This window comes from Felis catus, chromosome D1 (genome assembly GCF_018350175.1).
Source record: "Felis catus isolate Fca126 chromosome D1, F.catus_Fca126_mat1.0, whole genome shotgun sequence".
NCBI classification, from domain to species: domain Eukaryota; kingdom Metazoa; phylum Chordata; class Mammalia; order Carnivora; family Felidae; genus Felis; species Felis catus.
In genome coordinates, this window is record NC_058377.1 from 107,285,572 (window position 1) to 107,299,486 (window position 13,915).

Genomic DNA, 13,915 nt, shown 5'->3' on the forward strand with positions numbered 1-13,915 from the left:
CTCTCTGACAGGGAAGGGGAAGCAGGCTCCCCCGTGGGGACAGTCCCTGTGCCAGGAGTCTCTGCCAGTTCCCCCAACCCCCCGCCCTAACCAGTGTTCTAGGGCCAGGGCTGAGGGCACGACGGACACTGTGTGCATGGAGCAAAGTCAAGTGTTCTGCCCGAGCTTTAAGATCCCGGTGAAGGAACACTATTCACGACAGGGGAAGTCATCTTGAACTCTACCTTAATTCTGAGAGGGGCCTGCCCTTTACCTCCACCCCCCACCCCAGGCCAGCCCCAGGCCTGCCTCACCAGACCCGCCAGACCCCCGGTGGCCGCACCCACTCCACCACAGGGGCCCAGCCAATGAGCCACCTCCCCTGTGCTTTTGAAAGGGGATCCAGCCAGGAATGGTTACAGGAGCTCTCCGAGCAGGCTCTGAAGGGCAGGGGCAGCTGGGCGGCCTGACTATTTGGGGCTCTGCAGGCCGGGTTCCCTCCCTTCGCTGTTCTGTGCAGGGGCCCAGAGTCCAGCCCTGGGACTCATGCCCGACCAGGACTCACGACCCATCCCGGAGCGGTAGGAAATGGCTTGATTCCTGGGGGTGCGGGGGGGGAGGGTCACTGTTCTCACAGACATAATGCCCCATCCCTCCCTGCCCTGCCTCTCCCCAACCCCTCAGCCCTCTGTCCCCCAGGAATGGGGCAGAAACTGTTCACAAGTGGCCAGAGGCCAGGGATGAGGGCAAAAGGGCACTACATCATGTGCCCAGAGAGACAGGCCTGCAGGGTAGGGGCGGGGTGGAGGTTGGACTGGCCTGCCCAGGGAGGCCACTCTGTGGGGGCCATCTGATCCTACCAGGTGGGACCCCAGACCCAGAGCTGTCCCCCTCGGCCCACTTCCTGCCACTCTGCCTAAAATGCCACCACTTGAGAAACCATGGTACACAAAGCATGGGGACTTCAGGAGCCCAACGTCAGCTGGGCTGCCACCAACTCCCAGTGACCTTGGGCTTAGCAGCTCAGTTTCCCTCCTGCACAACGGAGTCAGGCGGTAGGTCCTGGATGATCTCTGGGGGTGCCCTGGGACCCATGCGGGCGGGGTAAGGCCGTCCTCCTCACACTACCCCCGACAGGGGGCCCGGACCTCGTATGGAGTGAAGTGGTTTGCGGGGGGCGGGCGCACGGGGGAGGGGGGGTGTGGCTGTGAGTGGAGGGGTCCATACTGGGGCGTACGAGGCCTTAACTTCCCCGGGCCTCCCGGGCGGAAGAGGCTGCGGGCGCGGTGCTGTCCAGCCGGGGAAGGCCCACGTGGGGCCGCCCTCGCCCCTCGCGCCCCCCTCCTGCTGACACTTACATTTTGCCTCCTTCCAGTCGGTGGAGGTGCTCAGGTCCACCTTCGCCGCCATGGCCAGGGGGGCCCAGGTGCGCACCCCGGCTCTCCTCTCCGCCCCACCGCCGCCGCCCCCCAAGCCCCAACTCCCGCTGGGGTCCGCGCGCCGGGGCCGCAGGCGCCCAGGGACGCCGGGGGGACCGCACGCGCTGCTGCGGGTCCGCGTGGCACCCGCCGAGGGGCCGGGCCAGGGGCGCGGGACGCAGAGCAGCTGCCCCGCCGCGCGCAGCTGTGCCAGGCGGCCGGACACTTGGCTCCGCAGAGACATGAGCGGGCGGCGCGGGGCGGCTCCCCGCCCACTTGGACTCTATTTACGGTGCTGGGAGAGTCTCTCCCTGAGCCGCTCGGGACCCGGTGGTGTGTGCACGCCCGCGGCGACCGGCTCCGAGCCGGCGGGCCGCGCGGCCAGAAACCCAGAGCGCGCCGCTGGGCACCCTGGAACTTGTAGTCCCGGCCGCCCGACGGGCCCCCGCACTCGTATACACACGTGCGCGCCCCGCCCGGACCCCGCGGGCTCCAGGCGCCCGGGATCGCGCCGCGCGGGAGGCTCCTGCTTCTCAGGGGGTCGCGCGGTGGCCTGGCGCCCCCTCGGGGCTCGCCGCCAACTTCCCGGTCTGTGGGGCCGCCCGCCACCCCCAGCGCGGCCCGGGCCCGCCTCTGCCCTCGACCCCGGCCCCGGCCCCTGGGCGCGGCCGCACCCCATCCCGCCCCCCATTCCGCCGGAGCCGCGGTCCCGGCCCGCCCGGGGGGAGGTGACAAGCAGCGCCAACGGGTAGGTCCGGTTCGGCGACTTTCCCCAGGCAGCTGGGCGGGGACGCGGCTGGAGCCAAATCGAGAGCAGCCTGGGAGGCAAGGGGTGGAAACAGTGGCATTGGAAGGCAGAAAATTAGATTTCCAGGAGGCGTTCTCGGTGGAAGAATTGGAGGGACGTTTTCTTTGTATTTTTTTCTCTCATTTTTTACGAAGACGATGACGATAGATTTTTTAAAATATAAATATGCTTGTTTTTCTGTGCTATTAATATTATTTGATAAATATAACAGGTATTTTTACAACCTGAGGAAGAGCCAGGGTCCCAGAGAAGGTTCCAGGACCAGCTCGCCACACTGGGGTCCACAGGCCTCTGGAGACTGGCTTCTTGACCTGTAATTTTTTTGAAGTAGGCTCCCCGCCCAATGTGGGGTTTGAACTCAGGTCCCTGAGATTAAGTGTGGCATGCTTTATTGACTGAGCCAAAAGCAGGCGCCCCAGGGCTATAAATTAAGAAGACAGGGCTCAGGGCTTAGGTCTGGCTGGTTGCAGACCTGCCCCTGTGCTCCAGGCTTCTCTGGTGCGGGATATGGCAAGAGCCCTGGGACAGGACTGTGGGGAGGATCACACAGAGAGCTGCGTGGTTACAGCTGGCACCACCGGGAGGACCAGCACAGACCTGCCTGCAGGGAGGAGGCGGTGATCAGCCTGGGACGAGGGTGGAGAGGGCAGATCAGAAGCCAGGGGCCAGGAACGAAGGGCCAAGGGTCCCCAACTCTCCAGGACCACTGGTGAGGCCTGCACGCTCTCTGGAAAAGGCCAGCAGGATGTGGTAGTCAGGCCCCCAGAATGGAGGTCACGTCACCACTTATCACTTCTCCTGTAAGTCAGCAAAGCAAGAAGGGCCCTGCCAACTACCAACTACAACCCGGACAGCAACCATTTACCGGACGCTAGGTCCCAGCTGGCACTGAGCTAAGAGCCCTGCTTCCATTTGCTGTACCTCCCCGAACTTGTGATGTGCTCCCAAGGGCCAGGTGAGGCAGCCCTGCCCCAGGGCACGGATGAACACTGGCTGGCGGTCCACGTGGCCGATGAGGGTCGGAGTCCAGACTTGGACCTGGTTGGTTGGTTCTCATCTGTGGTCCAGAAAGCAATTACGCAGATGTCACCGATTCGAAAAATGAAGCATGTGGCTGACTCCGTGTATTTTTTTTATTTTTATTTTTTAATGTTTATTTCTGAGACAGAGACAGACAGACAGAGCATGAGCAGGGGAGGGGCAGAGAGAGAGGGAGACACAGAATCAGAAGCAGGCTCCAGGCTCTGAACCGTCAGCACAGACGCGGGACTCGAACCCACAGGCCACAAGATCATGACTCGAGCCAGTCAGACGCTTAACCGACTGAGCCACCCACGCCTGCCCCCGATGTATTTTTTTACCACTGGTGTAACAAGTTTCAGCAACTGTAGTGGCTTAAACTATACACAATGTATTATCTTTTTTTTTTTTTTTATGTTTACTCATTTTTGAGAGAGAGACAGAGTGTGAGCCGGAGAGGAGGAGCGGAGAGGGAAACACAGAATCCAAAGTAGGCTCCAGGCTCTGAGCTGTCAGCACAGAGCCCCACGCGGGGCGCGAACTCATGAACCTCGAGATCATGACCTGAAGTGAAGTGGGCGCTCAACCGACTGAACCACCCAGGCGCCCCACAAATGTATTGTCTTAACATTCTGTAGGACAGCAGTCTGACAGGGGTCTCACTGGGCTAAAAGTCAAGGTGTTAGCAAGGCTCTGTTCCCTTCTGGAGGCTTTTTTTTTTTTTTTTTTTTTGGTTTTTTCCAGCTTAGGATGAGGCACCCGCATGCCATGGCTCACAGCACCTTTCTTTCATCTTCAAAGCGCACGATGTTGCCTCTCCCCAACCATGCTTCCATAGTGGCCCTTGCCTGTGCCTCTCTTCCACTTCCCCATTTTCAAGGACCTTGTGATTATTACCGGCCCCACCAGGATAATCTACGACAAGCTCCCTCCTTAAAGTCTTTTGATTAGTAACATTAATTCCATCTGTAACCTTGATTCCTCTTTGCCATGTAAAAGGCTCCAGGGAGGAGGATGTGGACATCTTTGGGGAGCCATTAGTCTGCCTACTGTACCCTTCCTGGTGTGGTCTGGGGAAGAGGATACAGGGAGAGACAGGGGTCTCAGCCATAGAAAATCTTGGTGCCCAATCAGGAGGCTGCCTTTCTGCACAGGGCATGAAATCTACATCCCCCACAGCTAGGCCTTTGAAGTGCCCGGCACACCCTGGGCATCTGTACCAGTCCACACCCTGGGCATCTGTACCAGTCCTTCTGTTTCTTTTGCTGGGATTCAGCTCTGTTCTCACATGGCAGCCAGGATAGAGAAGGTTTCAGCTCACAGCCCCCCAAGTCTGGTCTAAGAGAGGCCTGGGCCCCACACCCCTGGGTGGATGTGGCCAGGGAAGCATGGTTCTGCCCCGGCAAGGCAGGACCTCCTTGTGGAGTTTGAGCTGGATCTTTTGAAAAAGGTAAACTGTTGCCAGCTCTCAAAGATGTGTATGTGTCCGAGGTATTCCAGGCAGAGGGATGCACAGGAGGAAAGGCACGGAAGTCCACGGAATGCCGAAGCTTCCAGCAGGGCTATAGTGTCGGATTTCATCAGCTGAGGATCTCTAATGTTGGAGAGGGGCTCTCGTGCAGAGAAAAGCTAGCAACTGCTGCTTGTGTTTAAATTAATACTGTATTTATTAAATTTATAAATTAAAAAAAGAACTCGTTTTTCTTAAACAGCCAAGTGCAACTTGCAAATCTAGTTTTCTATTTATAAATCTACTAATTTTTGTATAAAAATAAGAACAATTACTTTCACTTATTCTTTGATGAATATTTAATTAACTCATAGGTTCAACAGATTAATTTCTAAAAATGCACACCCATTACAAACTTAGGTAATTAAATTCCCTAATAGATTTTAAACTACATTTTACAGAGATAAAACAGCTGATCTTCTCAAACTCAACAGAGGAGAGCTACCCATCTAACAGGGATATATATAAGTATTTCAAACAAGGATGCTTTCTTTCTTTTTTGTTCTTTTTTCTTTAATGTTTATGTATCTATTTTGAGAGAGAGAGACAGACAGACAGAGAGAGAGAATCCCAAGCAGGCTCTGTGTTGTCAGCAAAGAGCCGGTCTCAGGGCTCAATCTCAGGAACCCTGGGATCATGAGCTGAGCTGAAATCAAGTGTCAGACACTTAACCAACTGAGCCACCCAGGCGCCCCTTTTCTTCTTTTTTCTTTACACCCTGAGAGGGGCTGTGGGATGAGGGCACTCTGTCCCTCCCCGCACCTTACTCTGCCCTCCCCAGCCAAACATATTTTTTTCTAATCACTTACACAGTTCCTATATACTAACAGATTACGCTTGTAAATATCATAAATCAATTATCTTAAATGTTCAAATGCTGTTTATAAACTTAGATCCTTTTGTACGGTGTCAGTTATCCATTGCTGCATGATAAACTACTGAAAACTTACTGGCTTAAAATGATCGCCAGGGCGGGGTGCCTGGGTAGCTCAGTGGGTTGAGCGTCCGACTTCAGCTCAGGTCATGATCTCACAGTCCCGTGAGTTCAAACCCCGTGTGAAGCTCTGTGCCGACAGCTCAGAGCCTGGAGCCTGCTTCGGATTCTGTGTCTCCCTCTGTCTCTGCCCCTTCCCCACTTGTGCTCCCTCTCAAAAAGAAATAAGCATTAAAAAAATAAATAAATGTAAGCCGATTTGACAACAAATTATATTCATAAAAAAATAAAGAAACTTTAAAAAATATGGAAATCCCCCCCCCACCACCAAATAGAGAAATTAATAATAATAATAATAACAACCAGAGCACAGAGTCAGCAGTTTGGTCTGGGATAAGCTGGAAGGTTCATCTGCTGGACTTGCCTGGGTCACTCTTGTGGCTTCAGGCCTGTGACAACCTAACTGCGGCTGGGGTCCCAGGATGGCCTCACTCCCATGCTGGCAGTTGGTCCTGGCTATCAGCCAGGCCCCTTGGTTCTGCCCCACAGGCCTCTTATCCTCCAATAGGCTAGACAGGGGCAGCTTCACGGCATGCTGGTCTCAAGGACATGCTCCAAGAGGGTGACCACTGACGCTGCAGTGCCTCTCAAGGCCTGACCGGGAAATCACACTACATCACTTCCACCACGTTCTCTTATTTGATGTGGGTCACAAGGCCAGCCGAGATTTGAAGACATGAAAAAAGAGACACAATCTCTCTTTTTTTCATATTTACTTATTTGAGAGAGAGAGAGAGCGCGCACGAGCACAAATGGGGGAGGGGCAGAGAGAGAGGGAGACCCAGAATCCAAAGCAGGCTCCAGGCTGTCAGCACAGCACCCGATGCAGGGCTCGAACCCACAGGCCACAAGATCATGACCTGAGCCAAAGTCGGATGCTTAACCGACGGAGCCACCCAGGAGCCCCGAGGTGTGGCAGCTTAATTGGGAGGAACACTGAATCTCCTTGCAAAGGCAGGCGAACGGGGATGGGAGGAATTATTACAGCCATTTGATCTAATTAAAACCAGAAATCAGGGGCACCTGGCTGGCTCAGTCGGTAGCGCATTCGACGCTCCATCTTGGGGTCATGAGTTCGAGCCCCACGTTGGGTGCAGAGAGTACTTAAAAAACACCTCACAAATCAAATGGGACCGATTGACTTAAGTGTCTCAAAACCTTAAATAAACACTCCGATATTGGCACGATGTAACCAAACTTATTCCTAAACTTATCCCTTGGTATTCCTGAATACCAAGATTCTGGGTTTGCTTTGCCGGCTTCCAGCAAGCATCTCAGGGTTTGCTGAGCCACCGGAAGAACAGATTCCCCATGACAGCAGGGCTGAAGGCACAGGGGAATCCGGGACCGCAATATAGTGAGGGTTTCCTGCTACTAGTCTGAAATTTAAGAGCAGAGCAGGACCCAGGTCTAAAGGGACCCCCAAGCCCATTCCTCTCTCCAGGAGCTTACCTGTACAGCCCAGTGCGTCCCTCTTTCCTGACAGTCCCTCAGGTTTCAACTCGACCCCACTTTTACCAGGTTGCCTTCCTTCTTTTTACCGCTTCAGCGCCGGTGGGGGAGCCCCCGTGCCTCCCAGGTCCCCCTAATGTCTTCACTGTGTGATCCCAGTTTTGTGCCTCCCTCCATCCAGGTTGTAATGCTGTCTTTGTATTTTACTTTATCACCTGCCTATGTTCCATTTTACTGCCTGTGTCATTGGCCAGTATTGCACAGTCACTATAATGGGAGGCGTCAAAGGGAAGACTGGATTATGAGGTTCCAAAGTGTCCAGCTTGGGTAACTATAAATCACGGGCCTGGACGGCAGAGGGCGCCCCTCCCCGATTCCTCCGGGGCGGGTCTGTCGTCTGGAGAGGGTTGCGGGCCTTAGCTGTCCCCCACCCCCTCAGACTTCAGAGAAGGCCTGGGAAGAATGTGGATGCCGAGGGGACCCTTAGCTTGAAGCATACAAAAACCTCGACTAGTAATGTGGGGCTCAAACCCACAACCTGGAGAGTCGCAGGCTCCACCATGGACTGAGTCAGCCAGGCGCCCCAACTGTAACAAATTTAAACAACACAATGGAAAGCAAAGGCCCCATGGGGCGCCTGGGTGGCTCAGTCGGTTAAGTGGGCGAGGCTGACTTCGGCTCAGGGGGTTCACAAGTTTGAGCCCAGCATCAGGCTCTGTGCTGACAGCTCGGAGTCTGGAGCCTGCTTCAGATTCTGTGTCTCTTGCTCTCTCTCAAAAATAAATTTAAAAATGTTAAAACATTTTTATTTAAAATTTTTTAATATTTATTTTTGAGAGAGAGAGAGACAGAGTGAGAGAGAGAGAGAGACAGACAGAGCATGAGCAGGGGAGGGGCAGAGAGCGAGGGAGACCCAGAATCAGAAGCGGGTTCCAGGCTCGGAGCCGTCAGCACAGAGCCGGACGCGGGGCTCGAACTCACAGACCGTGAGATCATGACCTGAGCCGAAGCCGGACGCTCAACCGTCTGAGCCACCCAGGCGCCCCAAAACGTTTTTAGAAACAAAAATCAGGCTGTTAGGGTGAGCCGTAACCCAATCTGAGTAGTGTCCTTGTAAGAAGGGGGAAGTTGGACACATGGAGACACACGGAGGAAAGACCATGTGAGGTCACAGTGAGAAGGCAGCCATCTGCAAGCCAAGGAGAGAGGCCTCAGAGGGAACCAGATCTGCCGACACCTTGATCTCAGACTTCCAGAACTGTGAGAAAATAAATTTCTGTTGTTGAAGCCACCAAAAGCTGTGGTATTTATTTACGACAGCCCTAGCCGACTAAACACAGCCCCCTCTCCCCATCCCAATCCACAGAGGTATGGATCAATTTTGGTAGTCAGCTAGGTAACCTTCTAGTCTCTTTCCGCGCATTTATAATCGTATATGAAGATATACACGCACAAATTTCTTTCTTTTCTACTTCTTTTCTTTCTTTTTTTTTTTTTTTTACAAAAATAGGATTTGGCCATACACCCTGTTCCACAACTAACTTTCTTCATTCCACAGTACATCATGGGCATGTTTCCATATCAGTAGCTCCGCAAGCCTTCTCTTTTAAAATGTTTATTTATGTTTTGAGAGAGAGAGAGACACAGAGCACAAGTGGGGCAGGTGCAGAGGGAGAGGGGGACACAGAATCCGAAGCAGGCTCCAGGCTCTGAGCTGTCAGCACAGAGGCCGACGCGGGGCTCAAACTCACAGACTGCGAGATCATGACCTGAGCTGAAGTCACATGCTTAACGGACTGAGCCATCTAGGCGCCCCCGAGCATTCCTTTTTATGCTCACCAATATTCCATTTTCTGGGGCAGCATCCTGTTTTCTTTCTTTTTCTTTCTTCTTTTTCTTTCTCTCTCTCTCTCTTTCTTTCTTTCTCTTCCTTCTTTCCTTCCTTTCCTTTCCTTTCCTTCTCCCTCTCCCTCTCCCTCTCCCGTTCCTTCTCCCTCTCTTTCTCCTTAGCTCAAACAACAGAGGTTTCTTTTCTCACAGTCGCGGAGGCTGAGAATCCTCGAGTAGGGTGCCAGCATGGCTCAGGTTCTGGTGAGGACACTCCACATGGCTTACAGATGGCGGCCTTCTTGCTTGGCCTGCTGGCTTGTCCTTACACGGCAGAGAGACAGAAAAGAAGCCCTCCAGGGCTTCGTGTGATGAAGGCGCGAATCCCATCACGAGGGCCACCTTCCAAAGTCTCTGCCTCCAGGATCATGACAGCGAGGGGTGAGGGTCTCCGCACAGGAATTTGGGGCGCACAATTCCGTCCCGAGCAAGAGGCAGCATCCCAGCATCCTCCACGGATGCACATGGTTATCATCCCTTTGGCTGTCACAGACGGAGCTGTGATATACACCCTCGTGCCACCAGGCTGGGCTTACCGGTGGGATAAATTCCTAAGGGTGGAATTGCTTTTTTATTTTGAACTGATGTTGCTAAGTGTACCTTCCCACCGGCCGGATATGAGCGGGCCCGTTTCCCCACACTCGCTATCTCCACCACTTGGTAGCTCTCGAGAAACCGGTGGTGGAAAGGAGACGGTGAGCTTGTGACATCTGGTTCTGCGGGGAACCAACCATTTGGTCCAGAGGATGAGCAGAATCGGGAGCGAAGAAGTCCGGGGGAAAAAAAAAAAAACATCAGAGAGCCCCTCTCGGAAAGGCCAAGGGACCCACAGTGGGAGCCAAGGGGTGACAGGTTTCGATCGCTCATTTGCCACACGCTTACAAGTGTGCACAACGTCCCAGGTCCCAGATCACCGGCCCTGCCCTCCTGGAAGCCACGTCTAGTGCAGGAGACACAAAGTAACCAAGTCAGCTAGCACAAGTCATTTCAGGCAGCGCTTGGAGCTGCCGAGAGAGAGAGAGAGAGAGAGAGAGAGAGAGAGAGAGAGAGTTCAAAGAGCGGAAAAGGGCCAGAGAAGCCGAAGCCTGTGGAGGTGAGGGGAAAGGGAGAGGACCGAGTGCCACGTGGGGTGTGGATTCCACACACTGGGACACCTCTGGAGGGTGTATTGGTCAAGGTTGAGGACCAGCTGACTTTTTTAAATTAAAAACATTTTTTTTAAGGTTTATTTTTGAGAGACAAGAGAGACAGAGCATGAGCTGGGGAGGAGGAGAGAGGGCGAGGGAGACACAGAATCCGAAGCAGGCTCCAGGCTCTGGGCTGTCAGCACACAGCCCGATGCGGGGCTCGAACTCACTGACCGTGAGATCATGACCTGAGCCGAAGTCGGACGCCCAACCGACTGAGCCACCCAGCGTCCCCAGGACCAGCTGCTTTTTAAGGGTGCCTCTCGGCAGCCTGAGAGACAATGGCACTGGGACAAGGAGTTGGGACAGAGCTGGAGAGAAGTGCACGGAACAGGCACAGCTCTGTATCAGCAGGATTTCTAGCATCAGCAGAAAAGAAGGAAGCAGAGAAACAGCCCTTGGGGGGCGGGGGGGACCCTTCTGGTTATGTATTGTTGTGTGACAAACTACCTTAAGCTACTCTGGTTTGACGGTGGGAAACAACAGCCATTTGATCGAATCTCGTGATCTGTGGGTTAGGGCTCAGCTAGGGGATTCTTCTGTTCCAAGTGGCCTCGCTGGGGACACTGTGTGGTACTCAGCAGGAGGTGACGCTGGGCTGGAGGGTCCAATATGGCTTCCCATTCATACCTGGGCTGGGATGGCTGAACAGCTGGGGCCTTCCGTGTGGCTAGCTTGGGGTCCCTTAGCCAGTCAACCATGGCAGCCTTGGGGCAGTCAGACTTCTGACATGGGCAGCACAGGGGCTCCAAGAGGGAGTGTCCCAAAAGACAGGAGGAGGAAGCTGGCAGTTTTATAAGGCTTGGAACCTGGCGCAGTGACACTTCCGGTGTATTCTATGGGTCAAAGTGATTGCAGAGGCCACCGAATTCAAGGGACATGGACTCCCTTTCAACGGAGGGAGGTGTCCGTGAATTTGCACTATCCTTATGTCCCAGAATGCTCCTTCACAGCCTTCTCTTAGCGTTGCCTGTCATATTATGTGCCCTGATCAATTTATTATTAATTTTTTGAGAGACAGAGAGCAAACAGAGGAGGGGCAGAGAGGGAGAGAGAGAGACAGACAGACAGACAGAGAATCCAAAGCAGGCTCTGCACCATCACCACGGAGCCCGACGTGGGGCCTGAACTCATGAATTGTGAGATCATGACCTGAGTTGAAATCAAGAGTCAGATGCTTATCCCCCTGAGCCACCCAGGCGCCCACGCCCTGATCCATTTAAATCTGCTTTGCCGTGTAGCAGGCTTCACTCCCAAGTTTCAACCAAGCTCAGTTGTGCAAGATATATGTCTTGTGTTTCCTTAGGTAAGACTTTCTCAGCCTCAGTTCACTCGGGACCACATAGTTGCAGGCAGCTGGCCTGTGCACGGTAGGATGTTCGGCAGCATCCCTGGCCTCCACGTTGTGACGATCACAAATGTCTCCAGGGATACCTGGGTGGCTCAGTGGGTTAAGCGTCTGACTCTTTGGTTCAGGTCACGATCGCGGGGTTCGTGAGTTCGAGCCCCGTGTTGGGCTCTGCGCTGACAGCACGGAACCTGCTTAGGATTCTCTCTCTCTCCCTCTCTCTCTGCCCCTCCCCTGCTTGCACGCGCTTTCTCTCAAAATAAATAAACTTAAAAAAAAATTTTTTTTATTTAAAAAAAAGACATTATTTTAAAAGACATTTAGTCTCCAGACATTGCCAAACGTCCTCTGGGGGCAAAATCGGCCAGGTTGAGAACCTGAACCTTGGGACCAAACCATTCTGACTCCAGCTCCCTACCCAGCCCCCTCCCTACCCAGCTTGTGAGGAAACATTACCCCAGTTACGACAAGGATTCTTGTAGGGGGATCTCGGGTTGCAGGGGGAGAGTGTGTGGCGCCCTAACCCTTAGGAAGAGCTCCAGTCCACTACCATGGCTGTTGTCAGTGTCCTCACTGGGCTCACCTCCGTGGTTCCCTGAATCCAGAGAAGCTCTCCCCCCACCCCCCAACCCAACCCTGTACCTCGCAGAGGATACGGCCTGTGAGCACAGGCTCTCTCACATGACATCCTGCAAAGTTGTCCCCTCTGACTCTGGTCACTCGCCAGCTCAAAGTTCCCCAATCAAAGCTAGAAGACGGCTGGAGAGTCTGTGGGTCTATGGCCAGCTGACGGAGTTTGCTGACAGACCGGACGTGGTTGTGGAAGACGGGGGTGAAGGACACCTCCAAAGTTTTCAGCGTGAACCAGTCCGAGAATAAGGAGGACATTGATGGGAAGGAAGTCAAGGGAGGGACGATGTGGGGGGAGAATATTGGGAGCTCCAATTTGAACACATCGGGAAGTCCATTAGCCACCGAGTGGAGACATTAAGGAGACAGCGGGGTGGACAAGCCTAGAACTTGGGAGTAAGATCTGGGCTGAAGATAGAATTGTGGGAGTCATCTGAGACGGTATTTATAGCTACGAGACTGACTTGAGATTACCCTGGGAGGGAACGTCAGTGGTGAGGTCCCAGGCTCGGCTCTGGGGCTCTCATACGAATAATTATCAGATAATAATTACCATCATTTCGTTCTTTGAAGCATCTGGCACGCTGCCTGGCTCCGTAGACAAGTTCACTGAATGGAACAGAATGCTGTGGCACTTTACTTCCCCCCCCCCACACTCTCCCTGCTCCTCAGGATTTAGATTCTACCTCAGCAGGAGAGCAGGGAGTTAGAATCGCTCGGCTAAGTGCGCGTGAAAATATTCTTTAGGCATTTTTCAGAATCCGGAATGGAACTCTGCTCTCGCTTGCTTGCAGGAGGAAAATCAGGCTGTCTTAAATTCCCACTCCAAAGGGAAAAGTTCTTACCAAAGCAAAATTCCACGTTCCACAGACCCCGAGAGTTCTGAGCTGCAACGATCCCTAACCCACATGCTCCGGAGTCTGCCGAGCTCCAACTCGTTTTCCTTCTTCTGATAGCGGGAGAATTTTTAATTTGGGGAGGGGGGGTGCTGTTCTGCAGAGAATTTGGTCACACACGTTTACTCCTTCAGTCTCTCATTCGCTCCAGGATCTACGGCCTCGGAATCGACTCCAAAGACAGGCTTCGGCATCTTGCTCCCCACCCTTGAGAGCAGAAAGCACCAAAATAGCAGAATGAATCACTCGGAAACTGTCATGAAATGCACGGGCCAGGACACCTTCTGCGGCCCAGCTTCTGCTTGTGTTCCAGGAATCTGGGGAAGGGGACACTGGCGGACTGCATCACCGCCTCCCCGTCCCACTCGAGAGAGCTCTGAATCTACAAAGAGATTTGAAGAAGCCCAAGTCGGTAAAAAATTAGAAGAGCTGACATTTTTTAACATTCAGGAGTGACTCTACCGTGACCTTGGATAAACTTAAGCTTTAGGGTCCTCTCTTCGCAGCCCTTCTAATTTGTATTTTTGTCTTCTCAGAGGCGGCTTTCAAAATTTCGTTTTGGGTCTGACAAGACTTGAGTGTGGATTATTTTGTCCTGTCCTCAGAGTAACCTTGGGAAGTCCTTGGAACTTCATCATCTCCATTTACAGGCAAGGACACTAGAGCATAGAGAAAGCCTTCTTTGGGTTCCTTGAAAATTTCAAACTTGTTTTAACCTCAGGGCCTTTGCACCTTCTGTCGTCCTGTCTGGAACTCTGTTCCTGGCTGGCTTCTCATCACTCCGGG

The 13,915-nt window shown here is 53.4% G+C and overlaps 1 protein-coding gene and 1 long non-coding RNA gene across 2 annotated transcripts in view; one reads left to right on the forward strand and one right to left on the reverse strand.

The window, feature by feature from the left end:
* Positions 1–1,783, reverse strand: part of MACROD1 (mono-ADP ribosylhydrolase 1) — a 143,886-nt gene extending 142,103 nt beyond the window's left edge. Inside the window, 3 exon segments of the mRNA XM_023239988.2 lie at positions 1,338–1,425; positions 1,428–1,511; positions 1,513–1,783. Of these exon segments, the coding sequence (XP_023095756.1) occupies positions 1,338–1,425; positions 1,428–1,511; positions 1,513–1,641 (301 nt within the window). The 5' untranslated portion in view covers positions 1,642–1,783.
* Positions 392–13,626, forward strand: LOC111556696. Its single transcript, XR_002736405.2, has 2 exons — positions 392–560; positions 13,281–13,626. It is a non-coding gene; the product is annotated as an uncharacterized LOC111556696 (long non-coding RNA).
* The last annotated feature ends 289 nt before the right edge of the window (positions 13,627–13,915 follow it).